At 42.8% G+C, this 18,181-nt stretch overlaps 2 protein-coding genes across 6 annotated transcripts in view; one reads left to right on the top strand and one right to left on the bottom strand.

Annotated features, from left to right (window-relative positions):
• The window catches only part of LOC129180454 (receptor tyrosine-protein kinase erbB-4-like), a 239,326-nt gene extending 229,915 nt beyond the window's left edge, over positions 1-9,411 (bottom strand). For all 5 annotated transcript variants that reach the window (XM_054774983.1, XM_054774977.1, XM_054774951.1 and 2 more), the window contains exon 1: positions 9,144-9,411. In XM_054774983.1, coding sequence (XP_054630958.1) covers positions 9,144-9,207 — 64 coding nt within the window. In that variant the 5' untranslated portion in view covers positions 9,208-9,411. The remainder of the gene's footprint in view (positions 1-9,143) is intronic.
• Positions 9,412-12,048: 2,637 nt separating this feature from the next.
• Positions 12,049-16,830, top strand: LOC129187782 (receptor activity-modifying protein 1-like). Its single transcript, XM_054787475.1, has 3 exons — positions 12,049-12,274; positions 13,384-13,510; positions 16,085-16,830. Exons 1-3 carry the CDS (start codon positions 12,223-12,225, stop codon positions 16,338-16,340), a joined length of 435 nt encoding a protein of 144 aa, XP_054643450.1. The 5' UTR covers positions 12,049-12,222; the 3' UTR covers positions 16,341-16,830.
• Positions 16,831-18,181: the final 1,351 nt, after the last annotated feature.

Genomic DNA, 18,181 nt, shown 5'->3' with positions numbered 1-18,181 from the left:
CTTCAGTGGTGGATGCTATTTCCACAGGCCTACACTATATGAATCACTACAATGTGTTTCAGCCTTACCTATCGCTCATTCAGCATCATCTTTCTTGGAAAATATGTCCACCACTTCCTCCAGGTTGCTAACCTTTTTGTAGTGAATGTGGAGAAGTGCCAGCGAGGTCAGCCGCTGTTGCGTCACACTGGCCCTCATGTAGGTGTTCACACGCTTCAAGGTACTGGCACTTGGCTCACATTCACACCCTGTTACTGGGATGGTACAGGCCAACTGAAGGAGAACCCTGATGTTGGGGAAGTGAACGGGATCGTGTGACGGTCCACAACTTGATGTGGGGGAAGCACAATAATCCCTTGCCACTCTGCGCTAAATTAAGCCTAAATTAAGCCTAAAAATGGCTAAATGAACAAAAATACAAATATAAGGCATCCAGAAGACCCATTCAAAGATGTTGTGATGAAATGTAGTATTCTACACTGGCACTGTTGGGTGAGACACACAAGCACCAGACTTTTATTGCAAGTTTGAATGATCTCACAGCAGACGCAATAATCTCTAACACGTTGCAGCTTTAAACCACACCACGATAAAACTCAACTCTGAACCCTCAAAGTCACTTCCTGTCCGTCCCCCACTCAGCTCCCTCGCACTGGCACACATTTACAGCAACACACACGAACATGAGTGTTATTTATGTCTTACTTTCTATTATGTCTACTATATTGGGTAATAGGAGTGCAAAGGTGACTATAGGGGTGTTATATCATATCTACAGGGATCTAATCATGTTAAAAACTGTTATTTAGAAGGTCGGAAACAGGTTTTAAATGCTTTCACTGTGAAAATATGATTTAAAAGAATAAGTAATCCTACTTAGAGGAAACAAGGGATTACTCCCACCCCCTCAAACACACACACACAAATATACACACACAAATACACAGTGGCAGTGTGGCTTTTATTGATTAATTGGAGCATTCAGCAGCTGTGATGGCTACACCCCTCAGAGGCAGCACACTGTCTCATTCACTCCACCTTCACTTTGCCTGGACACACACCCCCACATGAACACACGCACGGAAAAAAAAAGACACCTTAGTCTCACCAACGACCCCACCATCCGCCTGCTTTCACCTTGCCAAGAGCGATAACTGGTCACTTCCAGGCCAAAACGCAGGGGAGCGAGGAGGTGTGTGTTTGACTGGCCAGCGCACAATTAATGAAGCAAGACGCAAAAACTATGCTCCTGCACAAAGACCTGGTCGTTTTTGTGGCTTTTCCTGGTGATGAAGGTGACCCACCTCCATATGCACACAGAGCCACAGTAAAGCCAAGGTACTCCACACACACACACACACACACACACACACACACACACACACACAGTTTAATGTACCTTTAAAGCAGCTGGAGGGGTGGCTGTATTTCTGTTGGACTGGGAGGTCACTTCAGTCAGACAAAGCAAAGCTGGGGTAGGGGGTCAAGTGATGACGATATGCAACATGAAGACCAACCTGACTGATCCTGGCCATCCCACACTCACGGAAAATCTCCTGCACACGCACGACAAAACTCCCGCCTGTCCCCTCCGTCCCCGGTCAGCTGACACGGCTGCCACTTTCAGGTGCCCGCTCATTTATTACCGCCCGACACCAGGCAAGGGTCCACTTTGCAAGGACAACGCGTCCCCGTCCCCTTGTGGGACTCATCCACTATGCCAGCCATTCCCAACTGGTGGGTCGGGACCCAAAAGTGGGCCACTGATCCATTCTGGTCAAAAATGACATAACAATATGTGCTATACAACTCATGTGTGACTTATTTTTGAACAAAATTGAGGACTATTTTAGTCATCTTCCTCCTTGGTATACTGTATATTTATTGCACAGATACAGTTAAAGTGAATTATCCGATGCTTTGGTCTTATTTAGTGCAGTTCTGATATTTCATTTGAATTTATACATATGCATGCAGTTATCATTTTCTTCATTTTCTTGACAAAATGCCTGAATAAATTCCTCTTTTGGACATGCAATAATGTGTATAAACGCTACAAAAGATGACACAAATACTGTACATTTGCTTGGTGTGACTTTTTACAAAAACTATAAATGTTTGTCCCACTTAAATGTTTCAGATCATCAAACAAATGTAAATATTAGTCAATGACAACACAACTCAACACAAAATGCACTTTTTAAGTGAAACTGTTTATTATTAAAAGGGAGAAAAAACATCCAAAGCTACATGGTCCTGTGTGAAAAGGTGATGGCCCCCTAAAGCTAATAAGTGGTTGCCCCCCCCCTTAGCAGCAACAACTGCAATCAAGCGTTTGTGATAACTTGCAATGAGTCTCTTCCAGCGCTGGGGAGGAATTTTACACAATTGTTGTCATTCAGCCACATTGGAGGCTTTTCCTTTTTAAGGTCATGCCACAGCATCTCAATAGGATTCAGGTCAGGACTTGGACTAGACCACTCCAAAGTCTTCATCCATTCAGAGGTGGACTTGCTGGGAATCACTTTTTCACACAGCGCCATGTACGTTTGGATTTTTTTTGCTCCCTTAATAATAAAAAGTTTCATTTTGTGTTGAGTTGTGTTGTCATTGACTAATATTTACATTTGGTCTGAAACATTTAAGTGTGACAAACATAAAAAAATAAGAAATCAGGAAAGGGGCAAACACTTTTTTACACCACTGTATATACAGTATAATATAGATAGGATCATGTATACACTCAGAAATACTCAATAATATCATATAAAAATATATACTGTAAAAATAAAAGTGTGGGTCACCAATTAGTGACCTTTGGAAAATGTGGGTCCCAGGTTAGGCCATTAGAGATCCCCCACGCTATGCAGAAACACCAAATATAAACACAGTCCCACTCTTAAGATGTGCACACTTGGCTTTCACACAAATCATTTCTGCGCATAATTGCCGGTGCCAATTTCACCCATCGCTCTCATTTCACACGACCAAATTCTAATTAAGAACCGCTGACACAAGCCAAATGAGAAAACAAACGCATAAACAAACTCACAAGTGAGGAGGACGCCGCTTCCCCAGAGTTGGTCTTCCCAGGCACTTCTAAATTCAATCTGAAATTAACTTCCGGGCTAAACGAGGAACTCGAGCCAAGCTGCCATTTAAAAAGCTGCAAAGCGTTCCAACATTACGCTCACTTGTAAGAGCCTTTGAGGCTTTATTTCAATTTGAAACAGTTTTACACTACAGTCAATAAAATCTGGGTTGAGAAGATTTCTGGAAACCATAACGATTTTATTCCTCAAGACATCCAACGTTAGTGTTGTCCTTGTAGAATATGCAATATCGATACGTCTTTGTGCTCTTTTAATGCTTATGAATGCTCGGCGATATTACATTTCAGCCCTTTTGGAGACTCGTCTTTCTCTGTCATGGTGACGGCAGAGCAAAACAATAATCTCTTCCTCTGTGGCAAATATTCAATAAGGGGCCGAGGCAGGCAGACACTGACAGACTCTGGCAGAAATTGTCTGATACAAATAAATGTGCACATGCTCCGGCATACAGAACATCAATCACGCACACACGAAAACACACACACTTACCGAGATGGAATAAAACACACTCGTTCCGTGCCAGGCAGAGTTAGGGCCTGATTAAGGCGTCTGTCGCATAAAAGCCTTGGAACGGTAAATATCCTTAATTTGTAGTGTAATTAAACAGATTAGCTGTCTTGAATATCTTAGCGGGGATTAACACACACGCACACACACACACACACGCACACACGGAGTACGGCCCGTGTGAGATTGTGGCAAAGGTACAGAGTACAAATGGTGCTGGAACTGGCGCATCAATGCGCGCGCACACACGAGGGATTAGAGGCCAGTGATCACTTCTCTTTTCATTAAAATGGTTTTGTCAAGGTTACAGAGTTTTAAAAAAAACACAAAAAAAACAAGCCATTGTGATTCTAATAGGCCCCTTTGAGCCGAGATGGGAGCAGAGAGCCGCTGCAGCGGGGACGCCGGCGGAGGAGGGCGACTCAGAAAAAAAGCCTGTTTTGAAAGAGTCGAGGCTGCCTCGCCAAAGAGCCGCTGTCAATCAAACAAAGCTGAACGACGTCCCACTTCCTGCGCTGGCCTTGTGCCGGAGTAAATGCGCGTGAAGGGAAAGTCGAAGCTGATGCGTTGTTTATTTTTACTCATTTTTTATTTTTCCGCAGGAAGCTGCATGTGCACATGGACACGGACGCATGATAACGCCACACACGTTTTCTTCAAATGGAATACAAATAGCAAGACTTTCAGTTGTGGCTTTCAAACATGCTTGATTGCGGGGATGCCTTTTTATGAGTCTTACATCAACTTCATGGCAAGGATTTCGATGCAGTAACAGGCTTCGTTTGCAAATTCCAACCAGTGACGTACAGCGAGGTTCATGGCTGGATTGACCCATTTTTAAATTCTCATTATTATTATCAGGTTTTATGTTTTATTTGTGTTTTAGTGATTGTCATTTCTGCCTCTTTTCGGATATGTTACGGGCCAAACCACTAACTGCTTGTGTTTGCTTCATATCGATTTGGTCCGTAGTCCACATGACCTAACCAATTACTGGATTCATGGAAATAACAAGCTTCAGATGAATCGACTAAGAAAATAATGGTGTTATAGTAATCGTGACTTTGTTGTAAAACTCTGATCAACTTCTGGTGAGCTTGGATATATTATCCTCCATAGGGATGTCCCAACACACATTTTTGGGCTTTTTTTTATATATATAGATATATATAGTCCTGCCGATCTGACCCAGTAACGATCCTTTTTTAGGTTTTGTTACAAACATGAACTTGCGTAATTGAAAATGGTTATGAAAATAGCTTAAAAATAATGCAACCAAAGTATTGCTGAAAGTACTTTTTTATTACACAGCATGACCAACAATATTGTTTGGCTTTTGTAACAAACCTCTGTGAGTCAGGTCCCAAATCCAATCAAAGATCCAATAAAAGTCCATCCAATAAAAGACTAAATTGGAAAAAATGGGCGTGCAAAAATACTTTTAGGGTAGGACTCATCATTTGACGTGGTTATAGATCCATTTGTGGTGTGATTTAGAATATATGACTTTTTTTTTTTTTTAAACAGACTCTCTTCAGCGCAATAGTCATTTGTTGACGGTCCCTAGTATAAACAACCAGCGGTTAGAGCAGCACTCCAGCTGGTGCTGCTGTCATCAAAAAAAGAAAACCACATGCTGGCTTGGCGACAAGCACGTTCTATCTCTCCTTCCAGCGCCTCCGCGTATGCTATTTCTGTGTATTTTATTGTCCGATTAGCAAGAATAAACTCACGCTTACATTAAAAACATTCAACAGGTTGTAGAAAGTCATGGTGTGTGTAAAAATGTTTCTGCAACATTGTATTATTGGCGACTTCCTGAGTGCACTCAAACGGTACAGGCAAGGCTTGCACGCGAGACCGAGAAGAAGAAAATGTTCAAATCGATTGGAATCACGCAGAAAATGGACAAATACTCAGTGTTTTGGTTGAGCATGCAACATCATCTTGATCAGGGCGAAAATTGAGAAATTTAGAAACAAGACACAAAGGAATGGCTATATGTTTGCAAAGACGAGAGAAAAAAAGACAGGAAAACACAAGAGACTTGTGAGTATGTTTGCTCATCCTTTGTGTGTGTGTGTGTGTGTGTGTGTGTGTGTGTGTGTGTGTGTGTGTGTGTGTGTGTGTGTGTGTGTGTGTGTTTGTTTGTCTCGGACAGAGCATGAAGGCGTTTGCGGAATTACAAGTGGTGGGCCGAACAAACCCTCCAGTGGTCTAGAAGAAAAAGAACAGAAAAGGGGTACAAAAAAGATTCCTCTGTGTTTCCAGCCGTCTCCTGCTCTGCGTCTGTGTGAGAGACTTGTGGAGCAGCTTAAGTGGATTGATGACCTCCAATTAAAGCCAAATGCTTCTCGTGACCTTTTGAGACTTTGCCAGGTGCCAGGCGGCACCCTCACACCGGGAGTCGGCCGCAGCGGCCGTCATCGTGCGCTATCGACTGTGGCTGCTATTTTGTCCTCAGCCCCACGGTAACAGCGGTGTGTGAGAGGATGCTCTGCTCTGGTGCGGTTGTGGTTGCACATGTAAACAGTAGCTCCATTGCTAAAGTGCTAAATGAATGCAGACTCAGCCACCTGCAACAAGCGCTTGAAGGAGATATTATGCAAGTACCGCAAATTCCGATGTATAAGCCGCTACTTTTTTCTTAAACTTTGAAACCTGCGGCTTATAAAGCGGTGTGGCTAATTTATGGTTAAATTCTAATCTTGCGACATCTCCTTTAAGAGCTATCAATCACGAGCTATCAGTGCGCTCACAACGAGCTTGTCAACCCATTGGAAGCCAGTATACAACATAACAGTCTGACTCATGGCGTCATCTTTCCTAGAACACTTTACTAACAGCACTAAATTCATCACACAGCAATTTAATACTCAAAAGGTGTATATGCAAATATACAAACATGTCCCAGTATGAATTTAAAATTAAAAAAACAACATTTTAAAGTTTTCCCATAAGGCGCCGAGTCTGAGCAACACATTCATTGGAGTGTTGCAATGACGTCAGCTTCCCTCTGGGCTCTTGGCTCCAGGTCCTCTGGCTCGCTCTGGTGGACAGAAGCAGCATTGCACACCATTTTCTCTGCTCTTCCAATGAAACTGCTTTCACAAATGAAATGCATTATGGGAACACTTTTTTTTCATTTTAAACTTGCTACATGTTTATTTCTGAGGTATACCTTTTGAGTGTTAAGTTGCTGTGTGATGAGTTTAATGTCATTTGTAAGATGTCAGACTGTTATAGAGTAATGACCTCCTGCAATTTCCAATGAGTTGACAAGCTCGTCGTGAGTTTTTTCACAGCTCATGATTGGCTCCTCTCAAACCCTCATGGACTCGTGCGCGCCACAATATGTCATTTTACGACGTGGACGCGTGCGGCTTATACACAGGTGCGGCTTATATAAAAACAAACCCGGTCTTCCTAAATTTGGTGTGCGCGGCTTATACACCGGAATTCACGGTAATGTCTTGTAAGTATGCAACGTCTAACGCTCTTTTTAAACTTTATTGCCAACCTTCACATCCCAACAGCAGTGCTCGATTCCAACAGCGCACGCACATTACTATTCTGTTCTACTTCCATGTCGCAAAAGTCCATGTTTTTCGGCAAAACGTGTACATTTTCCATTTGTAAGTACGGGTTCGGGCACTGCTTAAGCAAAAGTACTGATTTGGCACTGGTATCAGGTAATCTGTACCGGTCTGTACGTCACACTTATCAGGCTTCTGCTTGGACATAATGACCGCTCCTCAATTCCACCCGTACCCTGGGAGTAACATTATTTCGGGCCTTTTCCTCCACATTCAATATCTCTGTTTAATGAAGAGCAGATATCAAGTTATGATAGCAATTCGGAGTCAGATTGAAGCCCCCTTGCCTCCCCCACATCTCTCATGGTGTCACATGAAGGGCTCACAGTCTAGACTGATACTATCAAGAAAAAAAAAAAAGACAAAGCTTAATTAGCTTGTAATAAATTCTAATTTCCGCCAGCTTCGCGTGGGCCAGCTGATGAGCGGCCGGTAATTTGATACTGGCATTCAGCAAGTGCGCCCCCAACACCCCATCATCACCCCTACCCCCACTTCCCGGACTGCTACACAGGCGTCTTCAAATGTCACCCAAACACACACATGCCAATGCGTTTGTCTCCCACACACACACAAACACGCAAGCGAGAGAAAATGGTGCACTTAATTGAATGTGTGAGTCACAAATATATAAATGAGAATGAAAGCATTTTTTTACAAGAATAACACATCTAACGGAGAAATAACAGCTTGTGTCAGTTAATATTAAAGAGTAAATGCCAAAGCATGTCTCAAGGACACTTCAACCCATTAAAAAAATCAAAACAAGTGCCTAAATAAAACCTTTAACATGTGGAAATCTCCAATGCATGCACGCACACTGATTCCAAATCCTCATTTACTGCGACACAATAATTACAGAAGTGAATTTAACAGGCACATCATCTACTCGCTAACACCCACAAGCCTCCCGAGAGGCATAGCTCGGATTTTTCTTGGGCCGAATTTGCATCACAAACATCTCAGATGAACCAGAGAGAGGGCCTCTTTTCTCCAAATGCACGTCGGTCCATCAATGCATCCATCCACCGCTGAATGTGTTAAATAGCCAGCATTCAGCGGCTCCCATCCAAAGATGTGCAGGGAAGGCCTGCAGGGGAGTGTGTGTGTGTGTGTGTGTGTGTGTGTGTGTGTGTGTGTGTGTGTGTGTGTGTGTGTGTGTGCGTGTGTGTGTGCGCCTGAGAACCTCAACCCCTTGGAGAGCAACTGAAAGACTGAAAGACATCAAACATGTCTTACTTCTTCTGCTTGACTTTTGGATTTGTGATGCGGTTCATTGTGCCAAAGTTTAACTGAGGAGGGGGAATCCTGCAGGCTCATCAGACCCAAATACCCCTGATTGGACCCAAAACAGAAAGGAAATAAAGTAATTGAAGTCTGAGCAAGCAGGAAGGGGACCACCAAGGCTATTAAGTCCAAACCCAGCATCGACAACACACACACACACACACACACACACACACACACACACACACACACACACACAGGACCTCAATTAGTGACATGCAAACTATCAGCTAACATCCAGCAGCGTGCCAAAGCTCTTTCATGAGCTAAGTGTGGATGGACTATTTATTGCAGAGGAAGCATCAAGGAGATGCTGGACCACAAACCGACCCAGCGGGAGCTTCTGCATGATGAAAACGAAAAGCCACGAGCGCAATTCATTAAATATCCATTTAAATGATTCAGGAAGTGAAACGAATCATTAACTATCTGAAAGAGCTGGGTGACATTTTTAATAAAAGTTGTGGTCTGAACAAAACAAATAAGTCTGAGGAGTGTTTTACGCACGGGTTGCCGCACGAGCTGCGATGAGGAGGGCGTGCGTTCAGTTGGGATAAGTTTTTCCTTGCACGCAGGTTAAGTGATCAGGAGCCAATCCGCGCGCTGAGGACGCGATTAAGGAGCAAGTTGACGCACTCACCTGACTGCGCAGCGCTGGATCGTACAAGCAGCAAAGTGGCGAGGGCGCAGGCGAGGAACTTCATCTTGGAGAGCGGGGGCTGCGAGTCTTGTTAAAGTCCTGAAACTCACATCTCCAATGAAGATATCCCGGTCCGTTCTCCCGCGCGCAACGATCAAGCCAAAAGGACGGCAGCCTTTTACGCACCGCTTGGCTGTGTTTGTTTGCTAGTTCCCACACTGCCGCTTGGATCGCTTTCTACTGTGGACACTGAGAGACTGACACTGCATTGGTGCCTGGGGGGGGTGGAGGGGGTGCGCACGTGCGTGAGGGTGTGTGCGCGCAGGGTTGGAGCACGCCTCCGGAATGTGATAGACACCTCCCGTAGCCAATTACAACGGCTACAAAGCATCTTTTTTTGGTGGGGGAGCGTCAGGTCTCGCCTGGAAGATCCGCCCACGTCACATATCATCCCCTTCTGATTGGTCAGATTGACATCAAGTTCTCCTCTCACCTGTGTGCACAAGCTGAGCGAACCACTCACTGATATTTTATTCAAATACACTCGCCTTATTCATCATATGCGCGCATTAAAGCCTATTAAACACAATTTCGGAGATGAAAACATAATTTGTTAAATGGTATCGGTGCTTTAGAATAAGCACAAAAAAGAAACTGAATGTAATTAACAAAAACACAAAACTTCCTTTAGGGATTATAATTTGTATAATGATGCCAACACAAGTTTATATCGGAGGTGGGGTGAGAAGTGAGCTCATTAGCACATCGGCCGGTACAGTAACACTAATGTGTGAGCCATGTGCGGTGTCACAGCCGATGTGGGTACAGTTGAATTCACCAAAGTCCAGTCTATGAAAAAATAATGCATAAATAATGTACTGTCCTCTGCTGCCATCTAGCGGAGAAATTGTGTTGTTTAAGATGAACAGAAGAGGGCGCCTGAATGAAATGTGAGCGCGTTTCTTATCCTCTGCTGCCCTCTAAAGACTTTAAGTTGAACTGCTGCTGTTAGCCAACACAAGTTGCAGTTTTATGTAATAATCAGTGTTGGATTCTAGCAGTCATTATGAGACAAAGTCCTCACTGTGTCCTCTTCAGCACTTTATCTTGACCTTCATACATGCTTAGAATCATTTACAGTAACTATCACGTTTTTCAAAAATGCATTTATTCATAAATCACGCTGTTTCATGGTTAAACATTATTATTTTAAAAAATAAAAGCATATTAAAGCACAACTTTGCCTAAATGTAACATTTTCAAGCATAAAAGTGGCTAAATGAACTAAAATACAGCTATAATGCAGGATGTTGATGATGTGTAGTATTGCACACTGGCCACGAGGTGTCAGTAATGTTACTGTAACGTTCTGTGAGACACACAAGCACCAGACTTGGTCGCCGGAAAGGCGATGGAGTTACGCGCACCAGTTCTTTCTTCGTTACGTCTCCACACCCAGGTAGGTGCCAAGGCGAAAAATATAGATGACTTTGCGGGTTGTTTAGGTTATAGTTATCTGAATAACTGTTAATATGTTATATGTTTACGTTATATGTTATATGTTATATGTGTTATGTTTACATAACACCTATTCACGTTACCTTAACAGACGTCTATTTACTGCCTCTTGTTATTACTATAACTTGCCTTTCAATATGAAATGTCTTTTCTTGAGCTTTGATTTCATAAAAATAAATGTCCCCCAAAAATGCAACTTATAGTCCAGTGCGACTTCTATATATATTTTTTTCCTCTTCATTGTGCATTTTTGGCTGTTGCGACTTATACTCTGGAGCGACTTATAGTCCGGAAAATACGGTACTTAAAAATTATGAGATAATATCAATTACTAATTAATTTCAATTAAGAATTTATTTAATCAATACATGAATTAAATGTCTCGTATTCTTTATGCTTGATATGAAATACACAACTTTTTACAATACACAACCAGATACATTGTAGATAAATTTGCACAAAGTATCGGTATCGCCGATATTATCCTGAATTTTACTCAGTATCGTACCGGAACCGAAATCAGTGCTATCGCACATCACTAATGTTTGCAGGGGAGATCCCCAGCCGGTGAATAGATTTCAACACATTTGTAGGATATTTCTACATTTCAGCAATCACACGCAATTTCTACTGAAACTGCTTCATGTCTTTTTATTGCTTTTAACAGAACCACAAACCTGCAGTGATAGTAATCTGCCACTGAAACTGCTCTTCTGTCAGGAGAAGCTACTGGTTGTCTGTGATGGAAAGGAGCCTCCTCAGTGTCCTTCGCTGTGCCACAGATGCCAGGCTGTCCAGTTCGTTGCCACCGGTTTGTCACCAGTTTGTCCAGACGTGTGGCGTCCTTTTTCTTGAGGCTGCTCCCCCGGCACACTACTATTTACACTATTGCGTAATTGAGTAACTGCAAATGTGTTGTGAACATACTGAAGGTGTCCGACCTCTTCAGCCTTTTGCTTTGTGTGCTGTTGTGTAGTTAAGGTTAAATGCCTGTTTTTGCCCTTGAATTTTGTGAATTAAATTTGGAAATAAATGTGATTTATTGGTATTAAGTGTCGCTTTTAACTCTTCTTGGCATATGTTTCGACTGATGCAATTTATTATAGTCCGGGAAATACGGTAAACACTGAAGATTGACATTTTAAAGCGACTACACTACAAAATAGGCATTTAAATGCATGTTTTGAAGGAAACGTCGCAACTTTGACAAAGTCCGTCCTCCTTACACCACATTGTAAAGTGACTTTACATGCCTTCCCTTCTGACTGGCAGGACACTAATTATAGTTTCTGACTTTGTTGTGTCCCCTGTGAGCAGCACCAGGGGGAAGGCAGCCGCACATGGAATCAGATGACAGTCAGGGCTGCTATGATTGGGGATGGGTTTCCACTGCAGAAGGTCAAGGCACTTTTACACTTTTACCCACAGTCAGTTGTCCCCGTGCCTTGTTGACGACACATTTGTGAACCGGTAGTTTATTGGAGTTTATCAGCTGTAGGACCAGAGGAAGAGGGAAATATGTGCAGATGATCTCGGGCCGCTGGAGTTGCTTGTTTTCGTCATGGCCAGCACATCACTACTGAGGGCAGCTTGTGTTGTGATGGTGATCACCGGTGCGTATTTGCAGAAAAAGGATGTTATCTTCACTTCTTTCAAGCGTGCCCATCTTGCATTTCCAAATGTTTTCTTTGCAGTCGTTGTGTGCGGGGCTGAAAGCGTTCGAGCAGCATTTCACATTCAGTGCAAGAAAAGAATGAAGCAAGCAAAGCACCTGGGTTTTATTTCTGCTATTGTGGTTTGCGCCTTGAATTGAGGCAGCAATTCGATTTAACTCGAATGAGTGAAAGAAGAATGATGAGGTTCAACAGCTGCTAATTTGACTAAATAAACATAATATCTGCAGTACTACAGGGAATTTATACATCCTTGGCAGGTCTGTCAGAGTAAACTCTGAAAGCCATAGTTTGGATTTTGTGACATGATGTTGTATGACATCCCCATCAACAGTGACTTACCCCCCAATGGGTCCCGTGAGTCAGGTCCCGGTTGGAGGTCCGTGACAAGGAACGTAGTTCCGCTTAGTTTCTGGGGGCGTTTTAGTAAAGAGTTTGGCTTTTCAAAACAATATGCGTTCAAACGAGTAATACATTTGCGTCATAAAAATGCCTCCTTAAAATGATCAGACCTCACAAATCGGAAGTTTGGACTTCCCTACTGAGACTGCTGCCCCCGCGATCTGGACCCAGATAAGCGGAAGAAAAAGGATGTATGGATGGATGGTACATACATGCTGTACATTTGACCTGTATTATCTCACATTTAAGAATTATTACCGACTTGGGGTGAATGAACGTTTTCTGTGGTAAAAATGTCCTATTTTCGGAGAAAAGAAAAAACAAGGATACAGTTGGTGTACACGTTTGAGCATCGCTCAGGGAAAATGATGTTGATTAGCCAGAATTGGCGCGGATTGGTTGAATTTGTGTGAACTGGTGTGATCGCGTCTACTCAGTTCAGACACAGGTTGAATGTGCTTTATGGTTGCCGTAGCAACTTATTTACACCCGCTCCTGGGAATACTTCACAGCTGCAGTGGCCTGCTGTGAAACGTTCTAGCAGAGATAGCCGGGATGTGAACTTGGGTTATTTATGTCTTCCTATCACCAGTCGAGAACAGCAAGTTGGTCTCATCATCATCATCGTCTCTCCTCCCGCTCTGCAGCATCCGTGTCGGGCTGCGACAGAGGGCTCTACGAGAGAGTGATCGATGACCTCTGCCTGGCTGAGTTCAAGTTCAACATGGGGTCAGTGGGCCGAGGTCTGTGGTGCAGCTGGCCAGACACCAGAGAGTGAGTTGACTGACTGGTTTGTGTAAAAAAAATGTTTTGTTATCAATGACAATACAAATGAGCTTGTAAAGGCCCTGTTGTGTCCTGTACCTTTAAGAGCAGCAAACAATGCAACTAACCATTTGGTTCTTCTTCCTCCACATTGGGGGTGTCCAAACCTTTTCCACCGAGGGCTATACATACTGAAAAATTAAAATGCAAAGGCCCCTTTGATATTTTGTAAAGCAACACGTGCTGATATGCTCAGAAGTTATCCATATTTCAAGAAAAAAAATGCATCTCAGTTTTGTGATATGGGTGAAAAAGCCCAATATTAGTGTGAACTTCGGTCTTCGCTCTTTTTTTCCCCATTTTTGCAGCTGCCGGTTAATAGTTTGTCGTTCCTCCAGCTCATTGTATTCTCACGACATTCAATCAATCACAACTGGACTGTTCAGGTTGTCTTAGAAGACGTTTGGCCTTTCATCCGAGGAGGCTTCATCAGCTTATACTCAAAGACTAGGTGGGACACACACCAGTCAGACTCGATAGGACAGCTGCTGTCTGAGAGCCTAGTGCAAGATCCAATTTAACATCTTTGCATTTGTTTTTTTTTCTCCAAATTTTAAAAATGCTTCAAATTTCTTCTTCAATAATCTTTGTAAATGTTCTTCTTATAATATTATGACTTATTTCCATAATATTATAACTTTTTGGTGGCTTGGGCATCTAGTCTGGATGCCTCCTGGACGCGTCCCTGGTGAGGTGTTCCGGGCATGCTCAGCTGGGACGAGACCCCAGAGCAGACCGAGGACACGCTGGAGGGATTATGTCTCACAGCTGGCCTGGGAAAGCATTGGTGGAAGTCTAAGCTTACTTAGAGAGACCCTGGCGGCCCGGATGAGTGGAAGGAAATGGATGGATGGATGGATGGATGGATGGATGGATCATAACTTTTTCCCCAAGCTATCTTTCTAAATATTAGAACTTTATTTTGTTTTGTTTGTTTCTAAAAATATAATAATTCATAACATATATGAAAACATTCAATTATTCACAAAAACATTCATACGGTGAAGAAATTTGTGGCTGAATCAGATGACAGTCGGGATGTGCTGACAAAGGCATAATGACAAAGACAAAATGTATCGAAAAGAGCGCACCTGCTAAAAAGCCATTACGAAGCAGCAAACAGTTATATGAAGCTGCTGGTGCCTCTGAAGTCCCATGAACCTCAAGGTGGAGAATCCTCCAGAGCTTGCAGTTATGCATAAACCTGCTATTTGGCCACCCCTAACCAATACTCACAAGCAGAAACGGTTGCAGTGGGCCAACAAATACACAAAGATGAATTTTCAAACCATCCCGTTTACTGATGAGGGCCGTGCAACCTTGGGTGGTCCGGATGGATGAAGTAGAGTATGGCCAACATATCTCAACAAGGCTGTGATGTCAGGAGGTGGCTGAGTCATGTTTTGGATGGGAATCATTGGGAGAGAGCTGGTAGGCACTTTATGGTCATTGAAGGTGTGAAAATGACCTCAGCAAAGTATGTAGAGTTTCTGACTGACCACTTTCTTCCATGGGTACAACATGAAGAACCAAAATGACCTTCATGCAAAGAATACCTACTTCTCTGTCATTGGCTGTTATGGGCATAAAAGGAGACTAACCCATGGTTTGGTGTATCACAAGTTTATTCTAGTAAAATAGCTTCTTTTTGTCCCTTAAATACTTTTCCTCATAATATTTTGACTTTATTTTCTTAAAATTACAGCAGTTATTTCCCATTTCTACTATTTTTTCTAACTATTAACTATTTTTTCTTGTCATAATATTGTGACTTTATTCTTGACGATGACTTATTATGACTTTATTCCCAAAATATTTTCACATTATTCCCTTATTATAGCGTTTTCTCCGTCTTCATTTTACAAAATTTGATCAAATGATCATATGTTTAGTTCTATGTGTTACTCTGGCTGCTTCATTTAGTTCCCAGCATGTTATTTTTTATGATTATTATTTTCTGTATAGCACTTTGGGGCAGGAAGAACGGTTTGTTTAAATGTGCTGTATAAATAAACTTGACCTTGAAAACTGAATCATACAAAAACCACGGCATTCGAAAACCAAGGTTTGACTGTGCTTCTATTTTCATGCAAAGAATCTCTGCTGCTATGGTGCATTGAGGCCATGACACTGCCGGTGTCCATGTCTGTTTCTCTTCACCCCAAACATTTAAAAGGTATTTTTAGCAGCACTAAGACCAGTGGGTCCTCCACTGTCACAAAGGTGCCATGACTGTGCATTCAGTAGTATATTATGACGTGTGTGATGTCAGCAAGCTAGAGTTGACTGTGTTTAGCTGAGTTTTAGCAAGCCAGTGACTGGCGTGAGTTGTGGTCGACAGCAGCCCCTGTGTAAATGTTCACTGCATATGTGTTCCCTGCTTGTTAATAAAGCAATTGAAGTGCATTGTGAGTGTCTCCTGAACCACAAGTAGCGCCGTTAAAGCATATGAAGCACTGATGTTGGCCCACACTGTCCTGTCACCTCTCACGTTTTGGCTACATTTTCCTGTGCCGCTTTCAGGATCTACGAGGGATTGACCAATTGTACCTACCAGGTGGCGTTGAGAATGGACTGCTTCTGGCCTGATCAGATTGTCGACCGCTTCTTTGTGCAGATCCACCGAAACTACTTCCACGACTGCACGTTGACCGGCCGGCTCATCCACGACCCGCCGGCCAGTGTCCTTGCGCCGTTCATCGCCGTGCCGGTATTGGTCACCCTTCTTGTGACTGCCCTTGTGGTGTGGAGGAGTAAACGCACAGAAGGAGTTCTATAGGGACAAACGTAGTTATACACTCAACAAAAACAACACTTTTTGTTTTTGCTCCCGTTTTTCTTGAGCATCTCTGTAAAATATTGTTCGGAATTCTGTGTTACTGAGCGCTCAACTCATAATTCACCCCCCTCCTGGTGTGGCATATCAAGATGCTGATTAAACAGCACAGGTGTGCCTTGGACTGGCCACAATAAAAGGCCACTCCAAAATGTGCAGTTAAACTGTAATGCTGGTTGCGTCAAGGGAAAAGCAGACAAGGGGCAGGACAAGCTCTTTGAGAATAATAACATACAATTTAATAACGGCCTTGTTGACTTGTTGCATTTATATTTTCCTTAACCCCTTACATTTCTGCCAAGTGGTACATTTCAGTTCATTTTTCCACTGGAGAGTTTGGAATGGTAAATCTTGAACTGTCGTGTGTTTCCACGATGATAGCTACATAATTGACATATATCGTGTGTATCGTTTCCACACAGGGCCATGCAGTTTGGATTTTTTTTCTCCCTTAATAATAAAAAGTTTCATTTAAAAACTGCATTTTGAGTTGAGTTGTGTTGTCATTGACTAATATTTACATTTGTTTGATGATCTGAAACATTTAAGTGGGACAAACATGCAAACAAACAAATCAGGAAGGGGGCAAACACTTTTTCACACCACTGTGAAAAAGTTCTTTCCATTCCAATCCCACTGTTGCACAACATGGATTATTCTCAAGTGTGTCTAGTTGTGCCCTTTAAGTAATGTACTGCAGTTGTCCCTCGCTACATTGCTATTCAAACATTGTGCCCTCGCTCTCACATTTTTTTCTAAAATTAATGCATGAATAAATGATCGGTGTTTCATGGTTGAATACAGCCTATTTTATTTTATTTTTTAAATGCATACTTTATGTATTCTTGGCCTAAGTTAAGCATTTTGAAGCATAAAAATTGCTAAATGAACAGAAGTACAGACATAAGGCATTCAGAAGACATGATATGTAGTGTAACATCTGTGATATAGCTTGTGTGCACCTTTAAGTCAGCCAGCTAGAGTTGACTGTGTTTAGCTGAGTTTTAGCAAGCGAGTGACTGGCGTGAGTTGTGGTCGACAGCAGCCCCTGTGTAAATGTTCACTGCATATGTGTTCTCTGCTTGTTAATAAAGCAAATAACCACAAGTAGCTGTTAGGATAGGAAGGAGGATCCCAGGATGCGAGAGCCGGCAGAGGGTGTAATAATATTTATTACACAAAACAAGCCAAAATACAAACAGAGGAGCAAAAGTACAAACCAAAAAAGGAGAGGTAGAACGGCAAACTAAACTAGGCTAACAAAAAACACTAGCAGTACAAGGCAGGCTAGGTGCACAAACAACACACTGCAACAGGCAAGTGTGGGAATAACAAAAGGCGCAGCGTAAGGCTGGAACAAGAGACTGAGGCAAAAGTTCAGGTTCAGGTTCAGGTTCAGGTTCAGGTTCAGGTTCAGGTTCAGGTTCAGGTTCAGGTTCAGGTTCAGGTTCAGGTTCAGGTTCAGGTGCGATGGAGTAGAGCCTGCGTTGGTCAAGGGTTCACAACAATCTGGCACCATGCTGCAGGAGCTTGCTGCTTATCAAGAGCGTCCCTCAATGAGCTGCAGGTGTGCCAATTAGGTAGGCGGTGCGCTGCAACAGGGAGCAGAGAGAGAGCGAGAGCAGAGCAGCGCACAAATCCTAACAGGAGCGCCATTAAAGTAGTATTCTACACTGGTCACTAGGTTTCAGTAATGTTAAAATGATGATGCAATAACCACCGCAGGAGGTCACTGTCAATGCTATGATGTGAGCCTATGTTATGTCTTATTTATGAGTACGATG

The sequence above is a fragment of the Dunckerocampus dactyliophorus genome, chromosome 1 (genome assembly GCF_027744805.1).
Source record: "Dunckerocampus dactyliophorus isolate RoL2022-P2 chromosome 1, RoL_Ddac_1.1, whole genome shotgun sequence".
Lineage (NCBI taxonomy): Eukaryota > Metazoa > Chordata > Actinopteri > Syngnathiformes > Syngnathidae > Dunckerocampus > Dunckerocampus dactyliophorus.
Note: the sequence above shows the minus strand (reverse complement) of the source record. Positions and strands in the feature narration are given on the sequence as shown.

Excerpts from the sequence above, each read along its gene's own strand:
- LOC129187782 (XM_054787475.1), top strand. The coding sequence starts at position 12,223 with ATGGCCAGCACATCACTACTGAGGGCAGCTTGTGTTGTGATGGTGATC. Across the intron at positions 12,275-13,383 it reads TGTTGTGATGGTGATCACCG|CATCCGTGTCGGGCTGCGAC; the intron begins GTGCGTATTTGC and ends CCCGCTCTGCAG. Across the intron at positions 13,511-16,084 it reads AGCTGGCCAGACACCAGAGA|GATCTACGAGGGATTGACCA; the intron begins GTGAGTTGACTG and ends TGCCGCTTTCAG.